Source organism: Coffea eugenioides, chromosome 4 (assembly GCF_003713205.1).
Source record: "Coffea eugenioides isolate CCC68of chromosome 4, Ceug_1.0, whole genome shotgun sequence".
NCBI classification, from domain to species: domain Eukaryota; kingdom Viridiplantae; phylum Streptophyta; class Magnoliopsida; order Gentianales; family Rubiaceae; genus Coffea; species Coffea eugenioides.
In genome coordinates this window covers 42,895,166-42,916,750 of record NC_040038.1, presented here as the reverse complement: position 1 = coordinate 42,916,750, position 21,585 = coordinate 42,895,166, and the positions used below count along the sequence as shown (strand labels likewise).

Here is a 21,585-nt window from a genome sequence, read left to right as displayed (position 1 = left end):
TTCAGATACTCCTATTTATAATCCCTTCCACTTTATCACGTGACCTTTTAGTAACGTCTGTAATATGTAATTTGATATAGTGGCAATTTTTTCAATATACTAGACTGCTTCTTCTTGAGTACATTTTTTTTTATATTTTTTATATTTTAAAATATATTATTCAAGTATTTATATATATATATATATATATATATTAGTGCTGATCGACTATGGTTTTAGAATTTAATAAAGATTCTAGATTCCAATCCCTCCTTCCCCCTCCCAATTTTTTCAAATCCAACAAGTCCCCTGCAAGGAAAATTAAATAATAAAAAAAAACTATAAAATTGACTTTATTTGGTTTATATTCTCCATTTTTCACTACATAATAGTTCATTCGTATTTATTTAAAACCAAAGCAAAGAGATTTTGGTTTCTTTTGTGTTTCTACCTAAGTCGGGCGCTACTGAAGTTCATCTCAACTTTAAAAAATCCAAAACCTTTTAAAAGTCTGCCTTTCATTTTTAGGTTCTTTTCTTTTCATTTTTATTTCATGTACTATTTATTACCCAAGTAAAAAACAGTTAGAAATTGCAGCAAAAGTTCAACGTTCTTCTCATTTAGTCTTAACAGTTGTCTCTAATTTTTTGCGTGCAGAACACGATTAAAGAGCCGGTCGCATGGAGCACTTTTCAGTTAGTAACAACCAGTCAAGAAAATGACTATCATTTATTATACTATAAAATTAACAATTTATATATATATATATATATATATTCTGTCTGTCTCGTAAAAATAGATTCATTTTCCTTTTGTATCTGTCCTAAATTGTAGACCTATTTCTTTTTTTAAAGAGAAGTTAGTTTGTTATTTTATTAACATATTCATTCATATTTAGTGTACATAATTATTAGAAATTTTTTAATATATTAGTTGCCTTCTCGTGGCTCCAAATTGAATTTATTTGGCAATTTTATTCTTGTTGTTCATTTTAACCAAACATATAACATTAATTAGATTTATTCTTACACTGAAAAACTAAAGTACTCTAAAGTTTCAAAAATATGTCTCTTATTTTGAATGAATGATCTGATATTAATAGAGGGTATTTGAGAAAAATATGAACAAAAAATAACTATTGTAATCATGGTTTGTTTGGATTGGCATCATTTCAGATAAAATAATTTGCTTCACAAATTCCAATCACCTTTTTATCTTCCCAATCACCTTTTTATCTCACATACATCACATCACAAAAAGTGCAACAGTAATTAAATCAAATAAATCATCCAAATAAACTCTTATCCAAACAAACTCATTAATATTATCTTTATAAGATATGGAAAAAGAAATAAATTTATCTTTATAGGACGGAGGGCGTATATATATATATATAAATACGTGCACGTGCACGTGCACATATACATATACATATATATATATATATCCCGTCCAATTGATGACGTTGAAGAAATGGACTAATTTTGAAGTCAAAAAAAGGCTGAGGTGTTCTACTGGGGTATCTATTCCTTGGGCGAGGGATAGCGTGGGGAGCAAGAGTCAGTTGACGACGACGGAGAGAGCAAAGGCTACGGGGAGGAATGCAAGTGGGCAAAAAACAAATAAATGGGGTTGGAAGGGAGCAATTAATGGGTACGAGAATTGGGAGAGCACTAAGTCGGTCAGTCAAGGCGACGAGTGATTGATAATCTGACAATGAGATAGCAACCTTTTTGTAACTCTTCATTCTCATTGGTGATGTGTTTGATTTTTTGTTTTACTCCATAGCTCCTTTTGTTGAACGGATGAAAACGAAAGGTGGCAGAATGGCAACGCGCTCGGGGCAGTGGGCACCCGCCCCCTTTTTTTGTGGGGGCGGTGGAACCGTGGAAGTCATGGGATAGGATATCTCTCCACCCATCTGAAATGGTGCAGTGGATGGGGAGGATACTGCTGCCTCATCCTCCGCCCATCCCCGTTACTAATACACACATTACAACCGCATATCAATAATGTATGGATATAAAAGTAAAGAAATAAATTTAAAATGATCAAAATGATTTTTAACCTTGATTTCACATTGAATATTTTGCTAAGAATTTAAAAATGTTTTTTACAATGTTATACACGCACGTGTTCATTGATAATACACCCTGTATACCCCCTTTATTGATTTATTTATCAAGTACGAGATTAAAGGTTTAAAATTCCAAACCCACAACCTGGAAAATGAGTTTAAGTCGCTTCTTATGACAACTTACTATTGAAAAGATTAGAATAAATATCCATTATTTGGTTGAAAAGGAGACCAATACACAAGTATTCCACTTTCTAGAGGGGGTGGGAAGTATGCACCACTTTGTGTCTAGAGCTGTCAATGGGATAGAATCAGTCTGAGTTCGGCTCATTCAGCCGAAAGTAAAAGGGGCTAAACCTATTATAATTCTAGGTTGGACAAAATTTGGGCCTCAATTTGAGTTCTGATTAAAATCTGAGTCGAGTTTTGCCTCCATACACTCAGCTCAATTAAAGCTCAGCCAATTATCTCTCTCTCACACACACACACATATATAATATTTATATTTTGGTATATAATTATATAATTATATATATATATATATGCACCCTAAGATATATAACTATAAATGTATTATTTTTAAATATGTAATGTATAATATTAGACCATTATCAATTAGCAGAAAAAGAATTAGATTCATTAAATAGATATATTTAAAGAGAAAGATGGAATCAGAGTATTTAATGTATAATTAAACTATTAGTAATTAGCAGAAAGACAATTAGATTCATTCAATAAATACGTAATGTAGAATTAGACTATTAGTAATTAACATAAAGAGAATTAGATTCATTAAATATATTTAGAAAGAGAATTAGTAGTCTATTGACTAATGACTGTTAATTTTCATGTATTTGAAAAGAATCAGATACAATTATTATTGGAATTTTTTTTGTATGTTTAATGAATTTTTTACCTGTTCTTGTGTAGTTTTAAAATTGTAAATTTCAAAATAATTTTATTACTTAATGATTATAGTAATAATATTAAGAAAATTAAGAAGTAATAAATGAGTTTGGCTAAACCCGAATTAGGCTCAAAATTCGAATGTATTATGAATCAAGTATGAGTTTTACATATATTAACCCGAAACTCGTAAATCGAAGCCTGAATGTCTTACTAGTTAAATGAACTAAATCTGGGTTTGTTAAAACTCGACTCGGAGATGACGTGATTGACAACCCTAAATGTGTAATTGATGGTCCCTTCTCGAGGCATCATTTAGCTAGATATGTTTTTATTTCCCCAACTCCAGTCGATGTAGTTTTAATTGTATGTAAATACTTAATGCCCTACATGTGAAATTCAAAGCAAGCCCGCCCATTTTTTTTTATGGTCGGAGGCAAATTGAAAGCTATGCAGTAATCGATCTAGTATTAATTGTACGTAAAGACCTAATGCCCTCCATGTGAAATTCAAAGCAAGCCCAGGATCTCTCTCTCTCTCTCTTTTTTTTTTTTTTTTTTTTTGGGAAAGGAAACAAGGACTACTTGAAAATATGAATATAACTTGGTTGATATGGTAAAAAGCAAATATGTTACGATGGTTAACTTGGTTGACATGGTAGATTGTGAATATAAGTTAACAAATTGGCACTTGATTCTAATCAGGGTTTGTTTGGATGGAGGATTATTTGTCAAAATTTATTTGTTTACATCATCATTACAATTTTTAATATATCTTTTTATTTTTTCAATTACTTTTTTATCTCACATACATCACATCACAAAAAATACTACAGTAAAAATATTTTAAATAATTTACAATCCAAACAGAACCAATCCGTAGCAAATGATCACTCATTTTCAAGCTTATCAACGATACTTACGTTAAATAATCTTAGCTCTTTGTTCTTCCAATCATTTGGTGGCACGACTAGAACAAAAATGCTAGATTTGTGGAATGAAGGAAAAAGCAGTGAACGGCGGAATCAACAAGTCAAACAAATAATTGGTACACAGAAAAAGTATCTTGTCGGTTGGCTAAAGGATGTACGTATTTTTGTCGCACTGTGACTGGGCCTCGCATTTTTTACGACATCGTTTTGCGAGGAGTTTGTTATTGTTTTTTGTTCCCGAAAAAAATTATTTTACTGACTGTGATGCTTTAAAACTCAGAGAGTGGACTAGGAGGAATTCGGCAAAATATGCTACGGGTGTCAATTGGACTTTCTAAATATAAGCTTTTAGGCTTTGGGTTTAAATTAAAAAGTTTAAGTTCAGCTTACACTTATCATTTGAGTTTCGGGTTCAAATTGGGCTCAATCCAAATTCATAATTATATACTATAATATATATTGTATAATTATGAATTACTATCAATATATTTCTAAATTATTAATGCTTTATGTCATAATATGTATAATTATAAATTATGAATATTATTATATATAATTATACTCAGATATGGGTTGAGCCTTAATTGGGTCTAACCCTAGTATGATCTAAACTAGACTCGTATTTAGTTCGGACCTAATATTGAGGTTCAAACTCTACCCGATCTAATTAAAGTTTAGATTTAACAAACTTTTTTTTTTAAATTGAACAGGCTTGGCCGATCCAATTGACAGTCCTAAAATACGCATCATATCATGTAATATGGTCAAATATGAAATAAGAATGATTGAAAACTAGTTACTGGTAAGTGATGCTGTCCAATGCATGGTGTTTAATTGATTCTTGAGAAACATCCATGAGAAGTCGCTTGTTATTTTTGAGCAATTGGTATAAGTGAAGCATTACCAAATTTCGTAGGTTCCCTTAAGGGAGCAGCACTCAATGCTGCTACTATTATGGTTTATTTTATCAGTAGGTAGATCTTTTTCTTTTATTTTTTTGCAAGTTTGATTTTTGATTTTTTTTTTTAAATTTCATGTGAAACCTTGCGTTCCTTTTGTAGTCAAAATCTACAACCCGTGTGAAGAAAAATATATTTTCAGTCCCACGTATTTAAGTATCCTTTTAGTCAATGATGGACCTGTGTCCCATTATTTAAGACCAGAATAGAGTGGGACAAAAGGAGTTGAAAGCTATATGATCATGAAGTCATCAAATACAAAACTACCAATTTAGAATTTATACTTTCTGTAATAATTTAATTGAGTCATGTGTGGGATAAACTAATTTTGTTTTTCTACAAGCAGGGTGAAAAAACTCCAATCATTCTTCTATTTGTTTTGGGATATACACAAAAATAAACTACCATGGACGTATATTGGAGGATTTCTCAACCTTAATAACGAAGATTTTCAAACTTTAAGGAATTCTTTTAGAGAAAATATTTTAAAATCTATCTCATATATTTTCATGAATATATTTTCCAATCACCTTTTTATCTCACACACATCAAATAACTATAATACATTTTTCTACAAAAGTAACAATCCAAACCGGCTCTAATAGTTTGAATGGATGATAATGCAACTATAAGGAAAGTATTTTGGAATTATGAGGAAACATAAATGGATGTCAATGCAACTAGTTTCCTCATATCTGCAAACGAATTGAGTTGAGTCGAGTTTTGATCTAATTGAATCGAGTTTCGAATTAATTTTACTCAGTTCGAGCTCGACGAGATCTCAATGTAAAGTTTGACCTTAAGTTTAATCTCAAATTCGAGCTCAAGCTCGAGCTTAAAAAATTAATTTATTTTTTAAAAAATAAATAAAATAGTAATTTTTCTTAACAAATAATGAAGTATTATAAATATATATGTAATTTTACTATTAAAATAAAATAAAAAAATAAATATAAAATTAAGTCGACTCGCGAGTTAACGAATTGAGCATTTTTTAGATCAAGTTCAAATTTGATCAGCTCGAACTCGATGTTGATCGAGTTTGAAACCAGTTTTAAATCAAACTTGATTTGCTGGCTAGCGGTTCAATCCGTATGCAACCCTATTCATAAAAGTCAACATCGAGTTCGAAACCAGTTTTAAATCGATTCGTTCGCTAGCGGTTCGACCGTATGCAACCCTATACTCATAAAAGTCATTTGTAGTTAGTCATGATTATCAGTGGCCCGTGAAATCTGGCCGAAAGGTACAAAATTACCTTGTCAGGCGGTTCAGTTGGACTCTTCAAGTTCATCTTTTGAATTGTACTAGCCTCTTGATCAACTTTTGGATTCTAAGGGGGCGTTTGGTTCGCAGCTTGGAATCGGATTCGGATTTGGAATCGGATATCCTGGGTTTGGAATGAGACCTTTCATTCCAATACATCTGTTTGGTTCAAGTATCTGAAATGGGTATCATTACTATATTTGATGTTTGGTTCGTTGGTTCTTTCGGAATGGAATCTAATAAATTTCCAATTTTAACCTTACCTGTAAAATTGACAATAAACCTTGTCTTAGAGTTTCAAAAGAAAAATTACATAAATCTTATTAATAATCTTGTCATATGTTGGGGAGAGTTATGCAGGTTTTTGTATTTTTAAGGGTAAACAACAAAAAATCCCCCTGTGGTTAAGCAATCATACATAAAAACCCCCTGTGGTTTCATATCATACCAGTCGATACCCCGTGGTTTGAATTAACCTGAAAAGTGGACGAAAATCGTCAAAACAGACGGAGCTGAGTGAATAGACGAAAATAAGGGGGAAACCCGCAAGCGGGTTTCAGGCAGGCTATTTAACAAATTACTTAAAAAAAAAAAAATTTTACATGCAAGCTGCGTTGAGTTGCACATGCCCATCGGAGGGCCCTAGGATGCCCAGCAAACCTCCCCTCTCATCCTCACCCTTCAGGTGAGGGTTTGAGAGTATGTGTTTGATATAAATAGAACAGAAACGCAGCTTTTAGTCATTTTACATAAGGGGGAAACCCGCAAGCGGGTTTCAGGCTATTTAACAAATTTATAATATTCCACGGTCTGCACTTCTAATCTTGCACCAATATGAAGTAGGTGGGTTTCAAGTGATAACTCAACTCACAAAATCAATGGTTTGAGTAACGCCTAAATTCCAATTCGATTTGCGAGTGGGGAACCTTTGGTGATATGATGCAGATCCGTACTTCATCCTATTGATACAAATCTGATGCTTATTGGTTTTGGATTCTTTTGCATTTTTTGGGTTGCATTTGAGATCAGCATTCAAGAAGATGATGGAATAAACTATGATTTTCATTTTGACCCCACAAAGTCAATAGCGGAAGACAAAACAAAAAAGAGCCAGAACCCACAAAAAAGAAGCACTAAAGCTCAAGAATCATGAAGATCTGCTAACTGCTAATATCAGAAGAGAAAACAAAATAAGAAAAGTGTGCAGATTTGCCGGACCGTACAGAAAGCATAGTACGTACTGCTCCCAAGAGCAAAAAATCTAAAGAAACTAGAGATACAAACCTTTTAAGGAGCAATCTACAAGGGAAATGGAAGATTGAGAATCAGCAGAAGAAGATCCACTATTGCACAAATTATTCTTGTTTATGGACTTGGAGAATAGAGAACTTGGGACAAGAAAACAAACAGAAGAAAACTTGCGTACCTCTCTAGTAGCACAGATGTGGTTTTCATTCGTTTTTTTTCTTCTTCCCACGGCAAAAGCTCCAGCTTGTCGTGTTTTTAAGGGGTAATTAGGGCAGAGAATTGGGGGGAGAAAGGCGACGGAAATAATGAAAAAGAGAGGAAGAAGAGGGACCGGGAATAAGATTTGGGTTTTGGACAAAACCCACGAACTTAGTCAGGAATGGAGAAATGACATATTTTTAGATATCATTCCAATATTTCAATTTCAATACCAGTAAACCAAACATGAGTTATGGGGTTTATTCCATAACCCCATTCCGATACCCTCTTACCAAACGCCCCCTAAATATCCTTAATTTCAGGTTTTCCTGATTCCTTTTTTCGAAGGAACAAAAAAAAAAAAAAAAGAAGACTTTTTAGATTTTCATGCATGGCGACATTTCTCTGGTTGGTCTCGTGTTTCTACATGTGGCTAGTTTTACTTTAACTGAAGTCCTGCTACTAAAGTCCTGCTACTTCAATAAATCTAATAATAAAGATCAAAATCACGTGGCCCTCTTTGATGGGGCAAAGTCCACAATTTTCACAAAAGGGCAAAAAAAGAAAGAAAGAAAAGAAAGGATAAGTAAATGGAGTAATATATGTTTTCTTGAATGAAGAAATGAGTGCATAATTTAATTAAAATTGGTATCCGACCATTCAGTAATTACATATGTTCATGCATGTAATTTCAGGGTTTTCTAGTTCCGAGGCTACCGTGCTGACATAGAACTAAATCTACTTTAGCACTTTACAAGGAAAAAAAGAAGAAGAAGGATGCATTATTATGAGGGATAATTTTAGAAACCTCCCCCCATAATTTCACTAAGCTTTTGAACAATTACACATACCTCTCTTATTATTTAAAATAACAATTTTACTCTTAAATAGTTTAATGAAATTTCCTTATTTGGTATGCTTATACTTAGAATGAATTTTAAAATTATTTTTTCATTCTTTTTCCTTCTTATTCTTTTTTTTTTTTAATTTTTTTGCTAATAAAACTATAGAACTACCACTATTGCCTCTAGTTTCTATTATAATCAATGTCGGACTAGTAATTTTTTTGACGACTTAATTTTAAATGTTATCCAATATTTTTACTGATCTTTGTTTTCTATTTTTTGGTATTAAAATTAATAATAAATCAAAAAGAAAAAGACCAAAAGCACTACTAAATTATGATAATCCCACTAAAAAAATTATTATTATAGTTGTTTATAGTAAATATGGACATGAAAAATTTGACACATTTTCCTTATAATTATACTAAATAATCTTATAATTATATTGGAAAATAAATTAAAATTCATTACACAAGAGCATTTTTGAATATTATTTTAAGATTTTGTTATTAAAACTATCAAATCAAGGGAAGCAAGTATACTTTTTCAAATTATAAGAGAGTTAAGTAAAATTGTCACTGAAATTTTTGAAATTATCCCTTATTATGAATGGGAGAAGCAAAAGGCCTCCTGAGTGAGTCTTTCTTTCTAATCTTTTTGGGACAAACAAAAAAGATCCCCATTTGGTACTGAACAGAAACAGTCCTCCCAAACAGAAGGAATTCACTTCCTAGGGACTTTGTCAGCAACTATTTTTACATAAGTGGAAAACAGACTTTTCAAGCCGTGAAACAGAGATCAGCGATCTTTCCAGTTTTCCAGGCAGGATTTTCCTGCTCCTACAGTGGCACTGACACGCAACTCCAATCGAGGGAATCCTGACAGACTTAAAAAGAGACATTTCTGCGTTGGGAAAAATGTCACTTGGTCTGCAGCAAAATCTAAAAGTGGAAGATTCAGCTCACCATGGACCACCACCACAACAATCGGTCTCATATGGGCCAAGATGGCACCCATTTTCCACTTGTGCTTAGACTTAGAATCTGAGCATATTACTAGAAAACAAGTCGCGTATCAACAAGTCTTCTGTACTAAAATCATTTCGTCCGCATACTATATTGGATCTGATTGCAGAATTAGGAGGGAAAAAAATGGTCAATTCCATTACACTCGGATACTTATTTTTATGTGCGAATGGGCATTTACCGAATTGGCTAAGAAGGGAATTGTTTGGATTGTAATTGTTTGGAAATTTTTATAGAAAAATGTATTGTTATATTTTTTTTTGAAAGATGTGATGTATGATGTATCTGAAATAAAAAAAGTAATTGAAAGATGTGATAACAAATCGGATAAATTACATATAATCCTCTATGATTTTGTAGAATTTGATACGACCTTCCTAAAATTTCAAAAGAATCATACAACCCTCCTGTGGTTTTATTTATTTCTTAGTGATTTTGAGAGCTTTTTAAGCAAGAAAGACTGTTTAGAATTTGGACAATCGCATGAACATTTTGAGAGAGTAGCCTTGCGAAGAGAGGGGGAAAAAAAAATTGGAAAATCCCTTACGCCGAACTAATCTCGGAAAGTTACTAAACCGGCTAGTAATTAACAGTCAAAACTTGCATTATTTGCATCTAAGGCCCAAGTTTTGACCAAACCTTATTATAAATGTTCAATACATTTAATTAATCACTTTTGTAATGTAATGCACAACCATTGATCTTCTCAGTCTTGACCTATCTCAAATTCCAAATTTAACGTCATTTACAGGGTAAATTCTAAGATGTTACTTAATCATTAAGTAAAAAAATTTGATTCCTTGCCTCGCATTATTTTGGTAAGGAGCTGGGAAAAAAAAAAGGGAAGAAAAAAGAAAAAAAATTCACGAAGATGTCTCAATCAGTGGAGGGCTACATGTAAGCAAGTGGGGTCAATTGACCCCACTTAACTATGGAAAAATTGGTTTTTAGGCTTGGAAAATTTATAAAGTTTTAAAATTGTATCTTATTTGGCCCACTAAATTTTAACAAATTCTTTAAACAATTGAAAATGGATCCCTTAACAATTGAAAATTCATAATTGTTACCATCATAAGAATTTTGAATTTATATCAAGTTATTTATGGAAGTTATTTCAAGAATAATTCTTCCTAGATTTCCAAAAATAAGGGAAGGGCTTTATTGAGTGGAGTGAAAAACCAATTCTTCAAACCAAAATTTTCAAACTTCAAAGTTTCCAAAAACAAGATTTTTTCAAGTGAATGGTAAATTTTTTTTTTATCTATAATACGGAATTAAGTTATTATGATTTTTTATTTATGATAGGCTATAGACAAATTTCTTAAAAAAATTCATAGAAGATCAAGTTAACAGTAATTCACAAAATATTTTTTTTTAAAAAAATCAAGAGCTTTAGAAATTACTTTTTAGGCTTGAAAAATTTAGAAAATTTTAAAGTTGTATCTTATTTGACCCCACTAAATTTTAACAAATTCTCTAAACAATTAAAAATTCATAAATGTTACCATCACAAGAATTTTGAATTTATTTCAAGTTATTTATGGAAGTTATTTCAAGAATAATTCTTCCTAGATTATCAAAAATAAGGGATGGGCTTTATTGAGCGAAGTGAAAAACCAATTCTTCAAACCAATTTCTTAAAAAAAAAAAATCTATAGAAGATAAAGTTAACAGTAATTCGTAAAATCGGATAAAGTTAACAGTAATTCGTAAAATCGGATTAACAGTAATTCTTCCTGTGGATTAATGTGTTTCAGTGAAGGAATATTTTTCCTGCATCAAATCGGATGTCTTGTATTTGGACTGTTTAGTTATGTGGCAATACAAATATCCACAGTTTGACTGATGGAACATTTGAAACTCAAAATCTTTTTATCTATAAGCAAAAAAATTCTCAAAATTGAAATTCCAAAAGAATTCAAGAAATGACGAAAGAAGAGAAGTATGAATTAGAAGAAAAAAAAAAAAGTTTACTCCCTGTCTTAGTTAGTTGACGCTGGTAAGGCTAAAGCAGGCCGCAGCAGTCCGTAACTCACTCTCCATCTCTGATTCCTGTTCTACCGGTTGTGGAAAATCCCGGAACGATGATTCCACGGAGCTGGACATAAATTGAAATTTTTGGAAATGAGTAGCTAGTATTTTACAGGAGAAATGTCAAGTGCTAATCAAGAAGAATTCAAGTGTGTGTGTGTATATATATATACCTGGATTCACAGGCTTCCTTGGTTTCAACATATGATTGTCTGTCGTCCACCACTGCATTGAAGGGCGGCATGTCTTCATAGTCCTGATCAAAAACTTTGATCTCTGGTTGAATCCCAAAAACCTGATTTGAATTGGCAATAACTTCAGGTTGATTACCTACTACTGAATTAACGTTATTTCTTATCAAATCACAATAAGGGTCGGGGGGCGTATTGGTATAGACGGGCTCCGATCCAAGTAAAGGTTTAGCCACATGATCATTGGAGTCACGGTGTCGAACACCCTCGTCATCATCAGCATAATTTTCATTTGCCAGAAAATAATCCATCGTAAAAGGCATTTCATAATCATGCATACTGCCAGCAGAATGGTGCTGGAAAAACGGCAGAGCATCGATAGATTGAGTGGTGCTGCAACTGTTATTGATCATGCCGCCCGAGTGGAGTAACTGAGGCTGATGAGAAGAAGAATAATCCGAAGAAGAACAGCCCAACTGTTGTTGATTATTGGGAATCTGTTCGCGATAGGCAGCAAGTTGTGCATAAACATAGTGAAGTTCTTCCGTGGCTAGTCGTAATTGTTCACGAAGGTGGTGGACGATCCCTGCACAGCCGTGAACAGGGTATCTTTCCCTCATATCTGACTCGTATTTAATAGATTTCATGGCTTCTTCCTGCTGTTCAAGAGTGCTTAACTGCTCGAGTATCTTCACAATCTTGGACACCCCAAAGAGCCGATGCGCATTTTGAAAGGACTTGTGTTGATTGGCAGGAAAATATGGAGCAAGAACGCAGTCTGATGAGCACTTTCTCCTCTGATATTTGCATGCAGCGCAGGCAGGGCTGGTGCCACCTTTTACGGTCATCTTGGTAGTAGTAGGTACTGATCAGAAAACTTGATTATATTATGTGGCCAATTTTGACGAGAGAATGGTAGCAGTGGTGGACTGGAAAGAGACGGGCTGGTTCCCTTATTAGTTCTTGAACGGTTGCAACTGCAAAACACGTGTAAATTTGTGAATTCAGAAGACGACCAAGTAAACTCTTTGATTCCGATACTGAAGGAAGAGTATTTGTTTGAACTTAGGGTCTGACTTGAATCTCTTCTGAATCTTTTCAGAGATTTGGTTGTTAATAAACAAAAACCTATCTGCCGAAAATTGTTGCAATTTACTTAATTTTAATCAGCGGATTTACTACAGCTGGATGTTAATTAATCACTTCAGGTGTTGCCACTCGAAGTATATATATTCATCTTGACAAGATATATAAATATCATTTTTACCATCTATACTTACTATATATATATACACACATAATGCCCGAGGAAGGGATTTGGGGTTAATATTGGGGTTAATACTTTATGAACTTTCTTTTTTGTCCTTATAAAAAATTACTTTTACTTTAACTGCCTATAACTACTCATAACTATTTTTACCATTTATAAGTATATATTTTCAACATAACTAACCCTAAATATTACAAAACTACTAATATAAAATTATTTTATAAAAAGTATTTAAAAGATTAAAGTTTGCTTCAGTAATAAAACTTTTATTTAATAAATATGATCATAAATATTATGTATTTTTTGATTGCGCACAAATTGGATGGGCATTGAGCACTAGTCTGTATAAATTATCAATAAAAATTTAGATTAATCTTATATAAATTGTCAGTGTGTACACTATTACCATCAGATATATGATACACGTGCAAAATTAAATTTGAAATTCAAAATTTACTCATGTGCCATCTATCCAACCATGATAGCGTATATTATATTTTGACCGTATATATAAAATTTACTCTAAAAAATTTATTAAGAGATAAGAATCAAGCGTTAAAATCCAGTTTTCTCAAACTTCAAGAAAGTTTAAAGATGTGAACTCTTTTTTTTTTTGGGTAATTACAAACAATCATTTTTGACTTTTTTTTGGGGTCAAATTTGATTTTAGATGAATTATTGGATAGTAATTATTTTTTTAATGTTTTCCATAATACATTTCATCTTTTATGTTCATTTGAGTTAAAAAAAAATTATTGTCTTTTTCATACTTGACAATTTCAAGCTAATTAAATCATAGGTCTATTTTTTTTTGATGAAAAGATAGATTGGAAAAATTGTACAACTTAGCTCATTAACCATTTAGTTTTAGATATTTATCAAACATTATAGATAGGTTCAATATTCATATTCAAGCATTCATATATTTTTTTGGCACTTAAAATTCAACGGATCAATTATTTCAATATTCAGATGTCAGAATATAGATTCAGTCTTATCAAACAACACCTCATTTAGATTTGGGAATATATTGATACAATATTTCGAGTGTACAAGATAATGCCCCGAGCCCACAGGCTCGCATAAATAACTTTTGAGCGAAGTCATGAGTTTAAAATGATTAACTCAATTTATTAAATAATCGGAGCTAGATTCCTGTATCATTCATTTCCTTTGGAATCTCACATATATCCAACCTCATTTAAGGACTCTGCAATTAGTTCCACAGGTTTTAGAGGTAGGCCTCATCGAATGTAACATTTAATCCCACACATAGTATTTAATTCTTTATACTCTCTTGCGTAGTCAGAACCATAACACCACTTGACCCTAACCTCATTTGCATAAAGACCTTTTGCCTTAATACCAATGATAATGCTCCGAGTCTACGGGTTGCTTTGAACGAAATCACAAGTTGAAATGGTTAATCCAAATTGCTAAGTAAATCGCAAGCCTAGATTCTTATATAGTAGTAGGTTTCAAAAGTTCACAACATCCAACAACGTTGTAAACAACTTTGGAACTATATTATCTCATCCCACAATACTGGTAGTGGGGCGGTAAGGTAACTGAAAGCGATTAGGACAGTTAAGATTGAGGCTCTTGAATCCTAACTTATTTGATCTATGGTGCTAATGGAAGACCATGCCACGACTGCGTGGTAATTGAAGATTTCAGACGTGAGTTTTGGTATATTTATTCGTATTCTTCAAAACTTCTTATCCACAATTTTTGGAACGTTGGGTTCGTTGCATCATTACAATTTTTGTATTACACAAAAAGTTTTGGTTCTCATTGAACTCTTTTTAAAGCTAAAGCCAAAGCATTTGGCTGAAGTTTGGCAAGTTAATAGCATTTGTAATCCATCCTAGCTTCTTGCTAGGCAAAGCAACAAATTACTACTCTAGATCCATCAAACAAGGGTTGATTGCGACGAGCCTTTGTTACCGTACCACAATTTTGTATTTTGCCCTCTAAATTATCCACTTTAGCACTTTGTTACGTTATATCATCATTAATTTTTGGCACAATTTTTTAAAATCAATTGAAACGCAATGAACTTTTTATACTCTTTTTGAATATTTGTTTGAATTCTGAACTGAATCTTTCCAGAGATTTTGGTTGTTAATAAACAAAATCTTAATTTTCTGAAAATTGTTACACGTAATTGGGCATTAAAATTTTAATTAGCGGATTTACTCCAACTATTTTATCTTATTTGTCAAATCTACCTTTATTTGTTAACTCCAATTAAACTACAATCTAATGATTTTTTATTTCTCCTCTTTACTCTCTCCATTTAATGACTTTAATCCTTCTTCTCTATACTCTTCACATATTTTCTTCTTCTAACTACCACCTTTCTACTTCGTCATAATTTTGTCATTTACTCCTCAACATTGCTTCTATTTTTTTTTCTTCCTCTCACTTGGTACCCCCCCCCTTTTTTTTTCCTGTTTAGTAAGGTAAATCATATTGATTATTTGTTGTTTTGCTTCAATGTTTTTTCTTGAACTGAAAAAACATTGTGAGAGTTGCCCTATATCCGATTGTATGGATATGATCCATACTAACTGCACCTCACAAGTAATATTGTGGAATAACATGTAATATTGCGGGAATAATTTCAGATTGTTATATTGTGAAATAATCTCAGACTTGTCATGACCAGCTTAGGAGTCAAAATACATTATAATTAACATTTGTAGGATGTTAATTACTACAGGTGGTTTGCTATTGTTTTTTGTTCACGGCCATGTGAATATCAGTTGCTTATTAGAGCAAATGATACAAGTGGAGCATTACCAAATTTGGTGGGTTCCGTAAGGAAGCACTTAATGCTGTTACTATACTATAGTTTATTTTATCAGTAGGCAGATTTTTATTTTTTTTTGAAAGAAAAAAAAACCAACTTCTCTTGAAGTTTCATCTTTTAATTGTGAGCCTCTTGAACAACTTTTGGATCCTAAATGTAGTCAATTTTAGGTTCTTGTTTCCCTTTCTCGAAAGAAAACCAAAAAATAAATGAAGACTTGTTATGATGACATTTCTCCTATTGAGTCTCGTGTTTCTATGAAATAGATAATATGCCAAGTTTTACCTTAACTGAAGTCCTACTTTAATAAATCGAGTAAAGAACAAAATCATGTGACCTTCTTTGGTTGAATACTTTGATCTCTGGTTGAATCCCAAAAGCCTGATTTGAATTGGCAATAACTTTAGGTTGATTACCTACAACTGAATTAACGTTATTTCTTATAAAATCACAATAAGGGTCGGGCGTATTGGTATAGACGCCGACGGGCTCCAATTCAAGTAAAGGTTTAACCACATGATCATTGGAGTTGCGGTGTCAAACACCCTCGTCATCATCAGCATCAGCATCATCATCATAATTTTCATTTGCCAGAAAATAATCCATCGTAAAAGGCATTTCATAATCATGCATACTGCCAGCAGAATGTTGCTGGAAAAAAGGCAGAGCATCGATAGATTGAGTGGTGCTGCAACTGTTATTGATCATGCCACGCGAATGGAGTAACTGAGGCTGATGAGAAGAAGAATAATGCGAAGTCTTTCTTCCTAATCTTTTTGTTCTTGGGATAAATTAAAAAGATTCCAATTTGGTACTAACTAATCCACCCAAACAAAAGGAAACTTCCTCAGGCCTTTGTAGACTAGAAAAAGGCAGGGTAGCCACAGTTCAGGTTTAAATCAGAATCGGACTAGCAATTTGTTGAATTGAATCTAGAACTGGATTTTGGAAACCAGAATCAGAACCATAACCAAAACCAAAGATTCAGGTTCAGGTTTACCAAAAACTTGAATTGAAATTGGAACCAATGGTTTAGAACTATTTCAAACCATCTTAAAAAGTACTTGATACCTAAATCTATTTCGCCAGTTCAGAGTTTAATATTAATAATTAGCACCTAACACTAGTAGCCTTAATCCTAATCCAACAAGTCATTGTTCCATCCCATTGGTAAGCATAGACCTCATAACTGATCCAAGTTTAAGATCAATCTAATCTAATAAAAAATGAGGCATTTTTTTAAAATAAAATTTACATTCTTTTTTTTCCTTGCACATGATAATATGATAAGGTTCTTTCTTTTCTACACTCATTGTCATATTTTCTTAGAATCAATTTCATAAAAATAAATGTTTAAACATAATTGAAAGAATTGGAACCGTAATCGGAAGAAACCGGAATAAAATTAGAACCGAAACCGAACCAGAACTAGAGGTTCAAGTATCGCAACTCTAACTATAACCATTCCTATAAAGGCTAGTTTAGGTTCTGCTTTTAGGAAGAACTGGAATCATTAGTTTTTAAATTGGAACTGGCAGTTTTGGATCCGTGGCCATATCTAGAAATAGGTGCTTTAGGTGTGGAGTTAGGATCTTTTCATAGAATTTCTCTCTATTATTCCCTCCATTTATTTATGTCTAATATTTTATAACTCTATAAAATTATTTGATCATGTTATTATTTTTCTTTTAATCTTTATATCAACATACTAAAAAATAATATTCTTTTGAGAATACTTTGACATTTAATTTACACGAAAAATTTAAATAGTGAAAAATGAGTAAAAATTATACAAAATTTGTAATGATTAATCAAAGAGTAAAACTTAGTCAATTTAATACAAAGTTTTATTCATAGCTAACACAAAGGATGAAATGTATTTTCAAAAAAAATTTTTAAATTAATTTTATTGAAGTGGAATGGAGAGAAATTCTCTCCAATACAATAGAGAGGAGTCTAGAACGTAGATGTGACTTAGCACTCTTTTCCATAGCAGCTAGTGATAATACCACAGCATCTATTTTAATTACCCATTAAATTATTCATGAAACGTGTCATTTCAACCTTTTCAAAATGATCTTAATATTTGATCAGTGAAATGCATAGTTGTCATTTCACAGAGAATCTACTGTAGACCTAAAATTTATGCTGTGCAATACTATTTGCCCTTTAATATAGTTTAGGGACTCTGTGTCGCCTGAAAACATCAAAATAATCCTTTATTTCTCAACAATCTTGATAGCTTTAAGCAAGAAAGAGGCTCAGAATTTGGATAATTGCAGGAAAATTTTGAGATAGAAGTCTCGTGGACAAAAGGGACAAAATATTGGAAAACCTCCTTCTAAGGTAAAGTTTTGGTGCTAAACTGAGAGTGTTTTTAAACAACAAAGCAAAGAATTGCCAGTATTTAGCTAGCAAAGCTTTGTTTTACTTGCATCTAAGACTTCAAGTTTTGGCCAAACCATAATATATGTTCAATGCATTTAATTAATTGCTTTTATGACTAGTTTGGGATTTTAGGAAAGAAAAGAAAAGAACAGAAATCTTAAAGTTAGAAAAGAATAGGAAAGATTGTAATATCTTCCCATGTTATATGGGAGTTTTGGAGAAGAAAGGAAATGAGGTAACTTTCCTTTGTTTGGAAATGGAGAAAGTGAAAAGAAAAGATTCAATTTTACATAAAGGTCCTTAAATCTTAAGATTACATGAAAATTCTATTAGGTTATATAGTTATATTGTAATCTTTTACGGGTAAAAGTGGTATATGATATAATTCATTTAACCCACTTCATTTTCTCCCGTTTTCCACCCGATTTTGGGCAGAAAGTTTTTCTGACTTGGAAGGGATTTGATATCCTTTCGTTTCTTTTCAATTCTTTCTTATCCAAAGTCCCAAACGTGAAAAAGATCAACTTTCCTTCGTAATCTTTTCCTTTCTCACCAAATTTGCTCTTCCAAATGAGCTATTAGGGAAATGGTTGGGTTGAATGATAAGATAAAAGGGATTGTAAATAAGAGTTCATGGGTTCAATTCCTCTTATTTATCCAAAAAAAAAAAATTTTGTTATGTGGTACACAACTATCGATCTTTCAGTCTTGACGTAAGCGTACCTGGATAAAACTACGGAAGCATACCTGGATTCATATCGACAAACTGATATTTGAATTTTTAAAGATATTGGGGTGGCCTTCCAGGTCAACATGTATTTGCCAATCCTTGAGAGAACTCTTTAGTATTTCTCTGATATCTTTTCAAACGATGGGATATCAAGGAAAAACTATTTTGTGGTACTAGAAAATACGACAAATAGACTGATACGTGTGACTTGGGGACTATAACTCTATTTATAGATAACATTCTTGTTACCCTTTGGAACCATATTTCAGCCCATCATAGAAATAGGATCTCTTAAATCTCTACACATTAAAGGCCTACACCCTATTAGATACATTAATCCCAAACCATATTTGATCACTTTAATTGGACTTAATCTTATTTGACAGTTTGCAACCCATAATTATTCACATATAAGTCCAACGTTGGATTAAGAATCCAACATCAGTCCCTTAAGTACTTTTGCTTAGCCTGTTCTAGATTTCTAAAGCATAATAATGTATTTTCGTGTGGATTTTGTCTGTTCTTTGGTTGCTTATATATATATATACACACACACATACAGAGATACAGTTTTATGTAAACATGCTATCTTAGGAATATTTTTTTTCCAGGGGATTAATGTAGTTAAAGAATAGCTTTCACGCATGAAATGGAAGTACTGTTGATTTTGTCACCTCGTATTTGGTCTATTTAGTTATATGGAGGGGTTGGATTTTGCTTTTTCTGGGTGTTGTGTGGAGGGAAGGATCCGTCGGCTACCCTATGCAACCATTTGGTACTCCTGTAGACGGGCACTTCGGAGTTCTGATACAATAGTTTGAGGTAGCATATAATAGTGCAATTTGCTAAGAACCAAGAAAGGACATTTTCCAGCAATACAAATGTACGGAATGACAAAAGATCTAGCAGTATCAGCAGCCAATTCTATACAGACTCTAACGTATGAAACTCTCTCAGTTTGCTTGTTAGTGTAAAGTGGTTTCCCAAGAAAACTCGCAAGTTTGCTCAATCCTCCTTCCATATAATAGTGCAATTTAAGATGAAGAAATGTCACCCACAGAGGAACCCTAGCCAAATCCTCTTTGTATAAATCCATCACCAGACTCTAGGGTTTAAGGAACAACATCTTAGTAGCTATTGACCATGGAGATTGCTCCAGAGCCTCAATTAATTTTGCTATCTCCATCCTTAAAGTTGAACACATAAACACCATTCTTCAACAGATGTACATCACCCCTCCAAATTCACTCCATCTTGAATCCACAAATTTGTGTATTACAGAAAAAGGAAGAGTATCCAACTATGAACCCTACTAATTACTATGGCATTCTTCCACTTCTCCACTGTAGATGCCACATTATTCGATTTCACCGGCATCGGGCAATTGTCCCGAGGAGGTAGAAATTTCAGACCCATACAGCCATATGTAGCTCGAGTAACCTATGCCTAGGATTTTACCCGCGATTCTGCTCGATTACTACCCTCAGCCATAGATGAACTAGCACCTTCAGATAAGAGGTAAAAATTCCAACTCATTGACCGTAATTGACTCGTGACATTATTAATACGTCATAAATACTTTTTATATTTATTAATTATCTAAAATATTAAAAATTTGTAAATAATTCACTCTCATGCTATAAATGTTCACTTCAATATCTTTTAACCATTTGAAATTCAAAAGTAGCTTTCATTAAATAAAAAGTAAAGAAGTTATACAAAGCATTTTTTCTAAAATTTTAACTCATTATATACATATTAGTTTATAAAAAAAGGTATTAAAGAAATTAAAGGTAATTAAAAAACATAAGATACATTAAAGAGTTACTAATAACCGAGCTTACTATTACTTTATGCATACCAAATTTTAGTAACTCATTTATTGTTAATATTGTTATCATCATCATCATTGTCATTCAATTTAAACTCTAATAGACTATATATAAAAATAAATCTTAATCCAACATGAATTGGATTCTAAGGAGAAATAAACGGCAGTCTATTTCAATTTTGTCAATATAATATTCTACCTCCAATAGTATTGTAGAGTGAATGATATATTTGACAATAAAGGGATGACTATAAGATAAAACAAATAGGTATTTTTATATTTTGTGCCATAAAAAGATGAACAAACAAAATATGGCATACCTTTTTTTAATCTTTTTTGTTCTTTTTATCAATAAAATTTATCATCTTGAGTATACAAATGTATTTAAGTGATCAAGCAAAAAGAAAAAGAAACTTTCTTTTGTTTATTTTGGTTAAAATTTTTTTTATTCTTGTTGGATTATTGTTTATTTTTATATACTAGTATTTTTTATTTATTTCATTTTAGATTGAATCATAATAATGAGGACAGTAATAATAACAATAAGTGAAGCTAATAAAATTTTGTCAATATAAGATAATATTAAGCTTCTTATTTTATGGATAGTAGCTCTTCATTCTTTTTAGTTTAGGTAAACTGTTTGAGTGATATGTTGTTATTGTTTGTTAGTTAAATTATTAAACTGTTGTATAATTGAAAAAACTATTAAAAGGGACTAATAAACCACATTTTTTAATCTAAATGATGAAAATAGACATCAATTTAGATATTTTTGTCGAATGAATTTCAAATCCATCATAATCTTAGATATTTCTCGATCAATTTACCTATTGCAGTAAGAACTGCCTTGATGGGGAATAGATAGGTTGGATGGTACGAAAAAAAGAAGAGATAG

At 32.1% G+C, this 21,585-nt stretch overlaps 1 protein-coding gene across 1 annotated transcript; it reads right to left on the bottom strand.

Moving 5' to 3' along the window:
- Window positions 1-9,207: 9,207 nt before the first annotated feature.
- LOC113769430 (LOB domain-containing protein 27-like) lies at window positions 9,208-12,504 on the bottom strand. Its single transcript, XM_027313876.1, has 3 exons — window positions 11,639-12,504; window positions 11,471-11,532; window positions 9,208-9,452 (listed from the first exon to the last, which is right to left on the bottom strand). The coding sequence occupies exons 1-3, from the start codon at window positions 12,502-12,504 to the stop codon at window positions 9,208-9,210; spliced, it is 1,173 nt and encodes a 390-aa protein (XP_027169677.1).
- Between the last annotated feature and the right edge of the window lie 9,081 nt (window positions 12,505-21,585).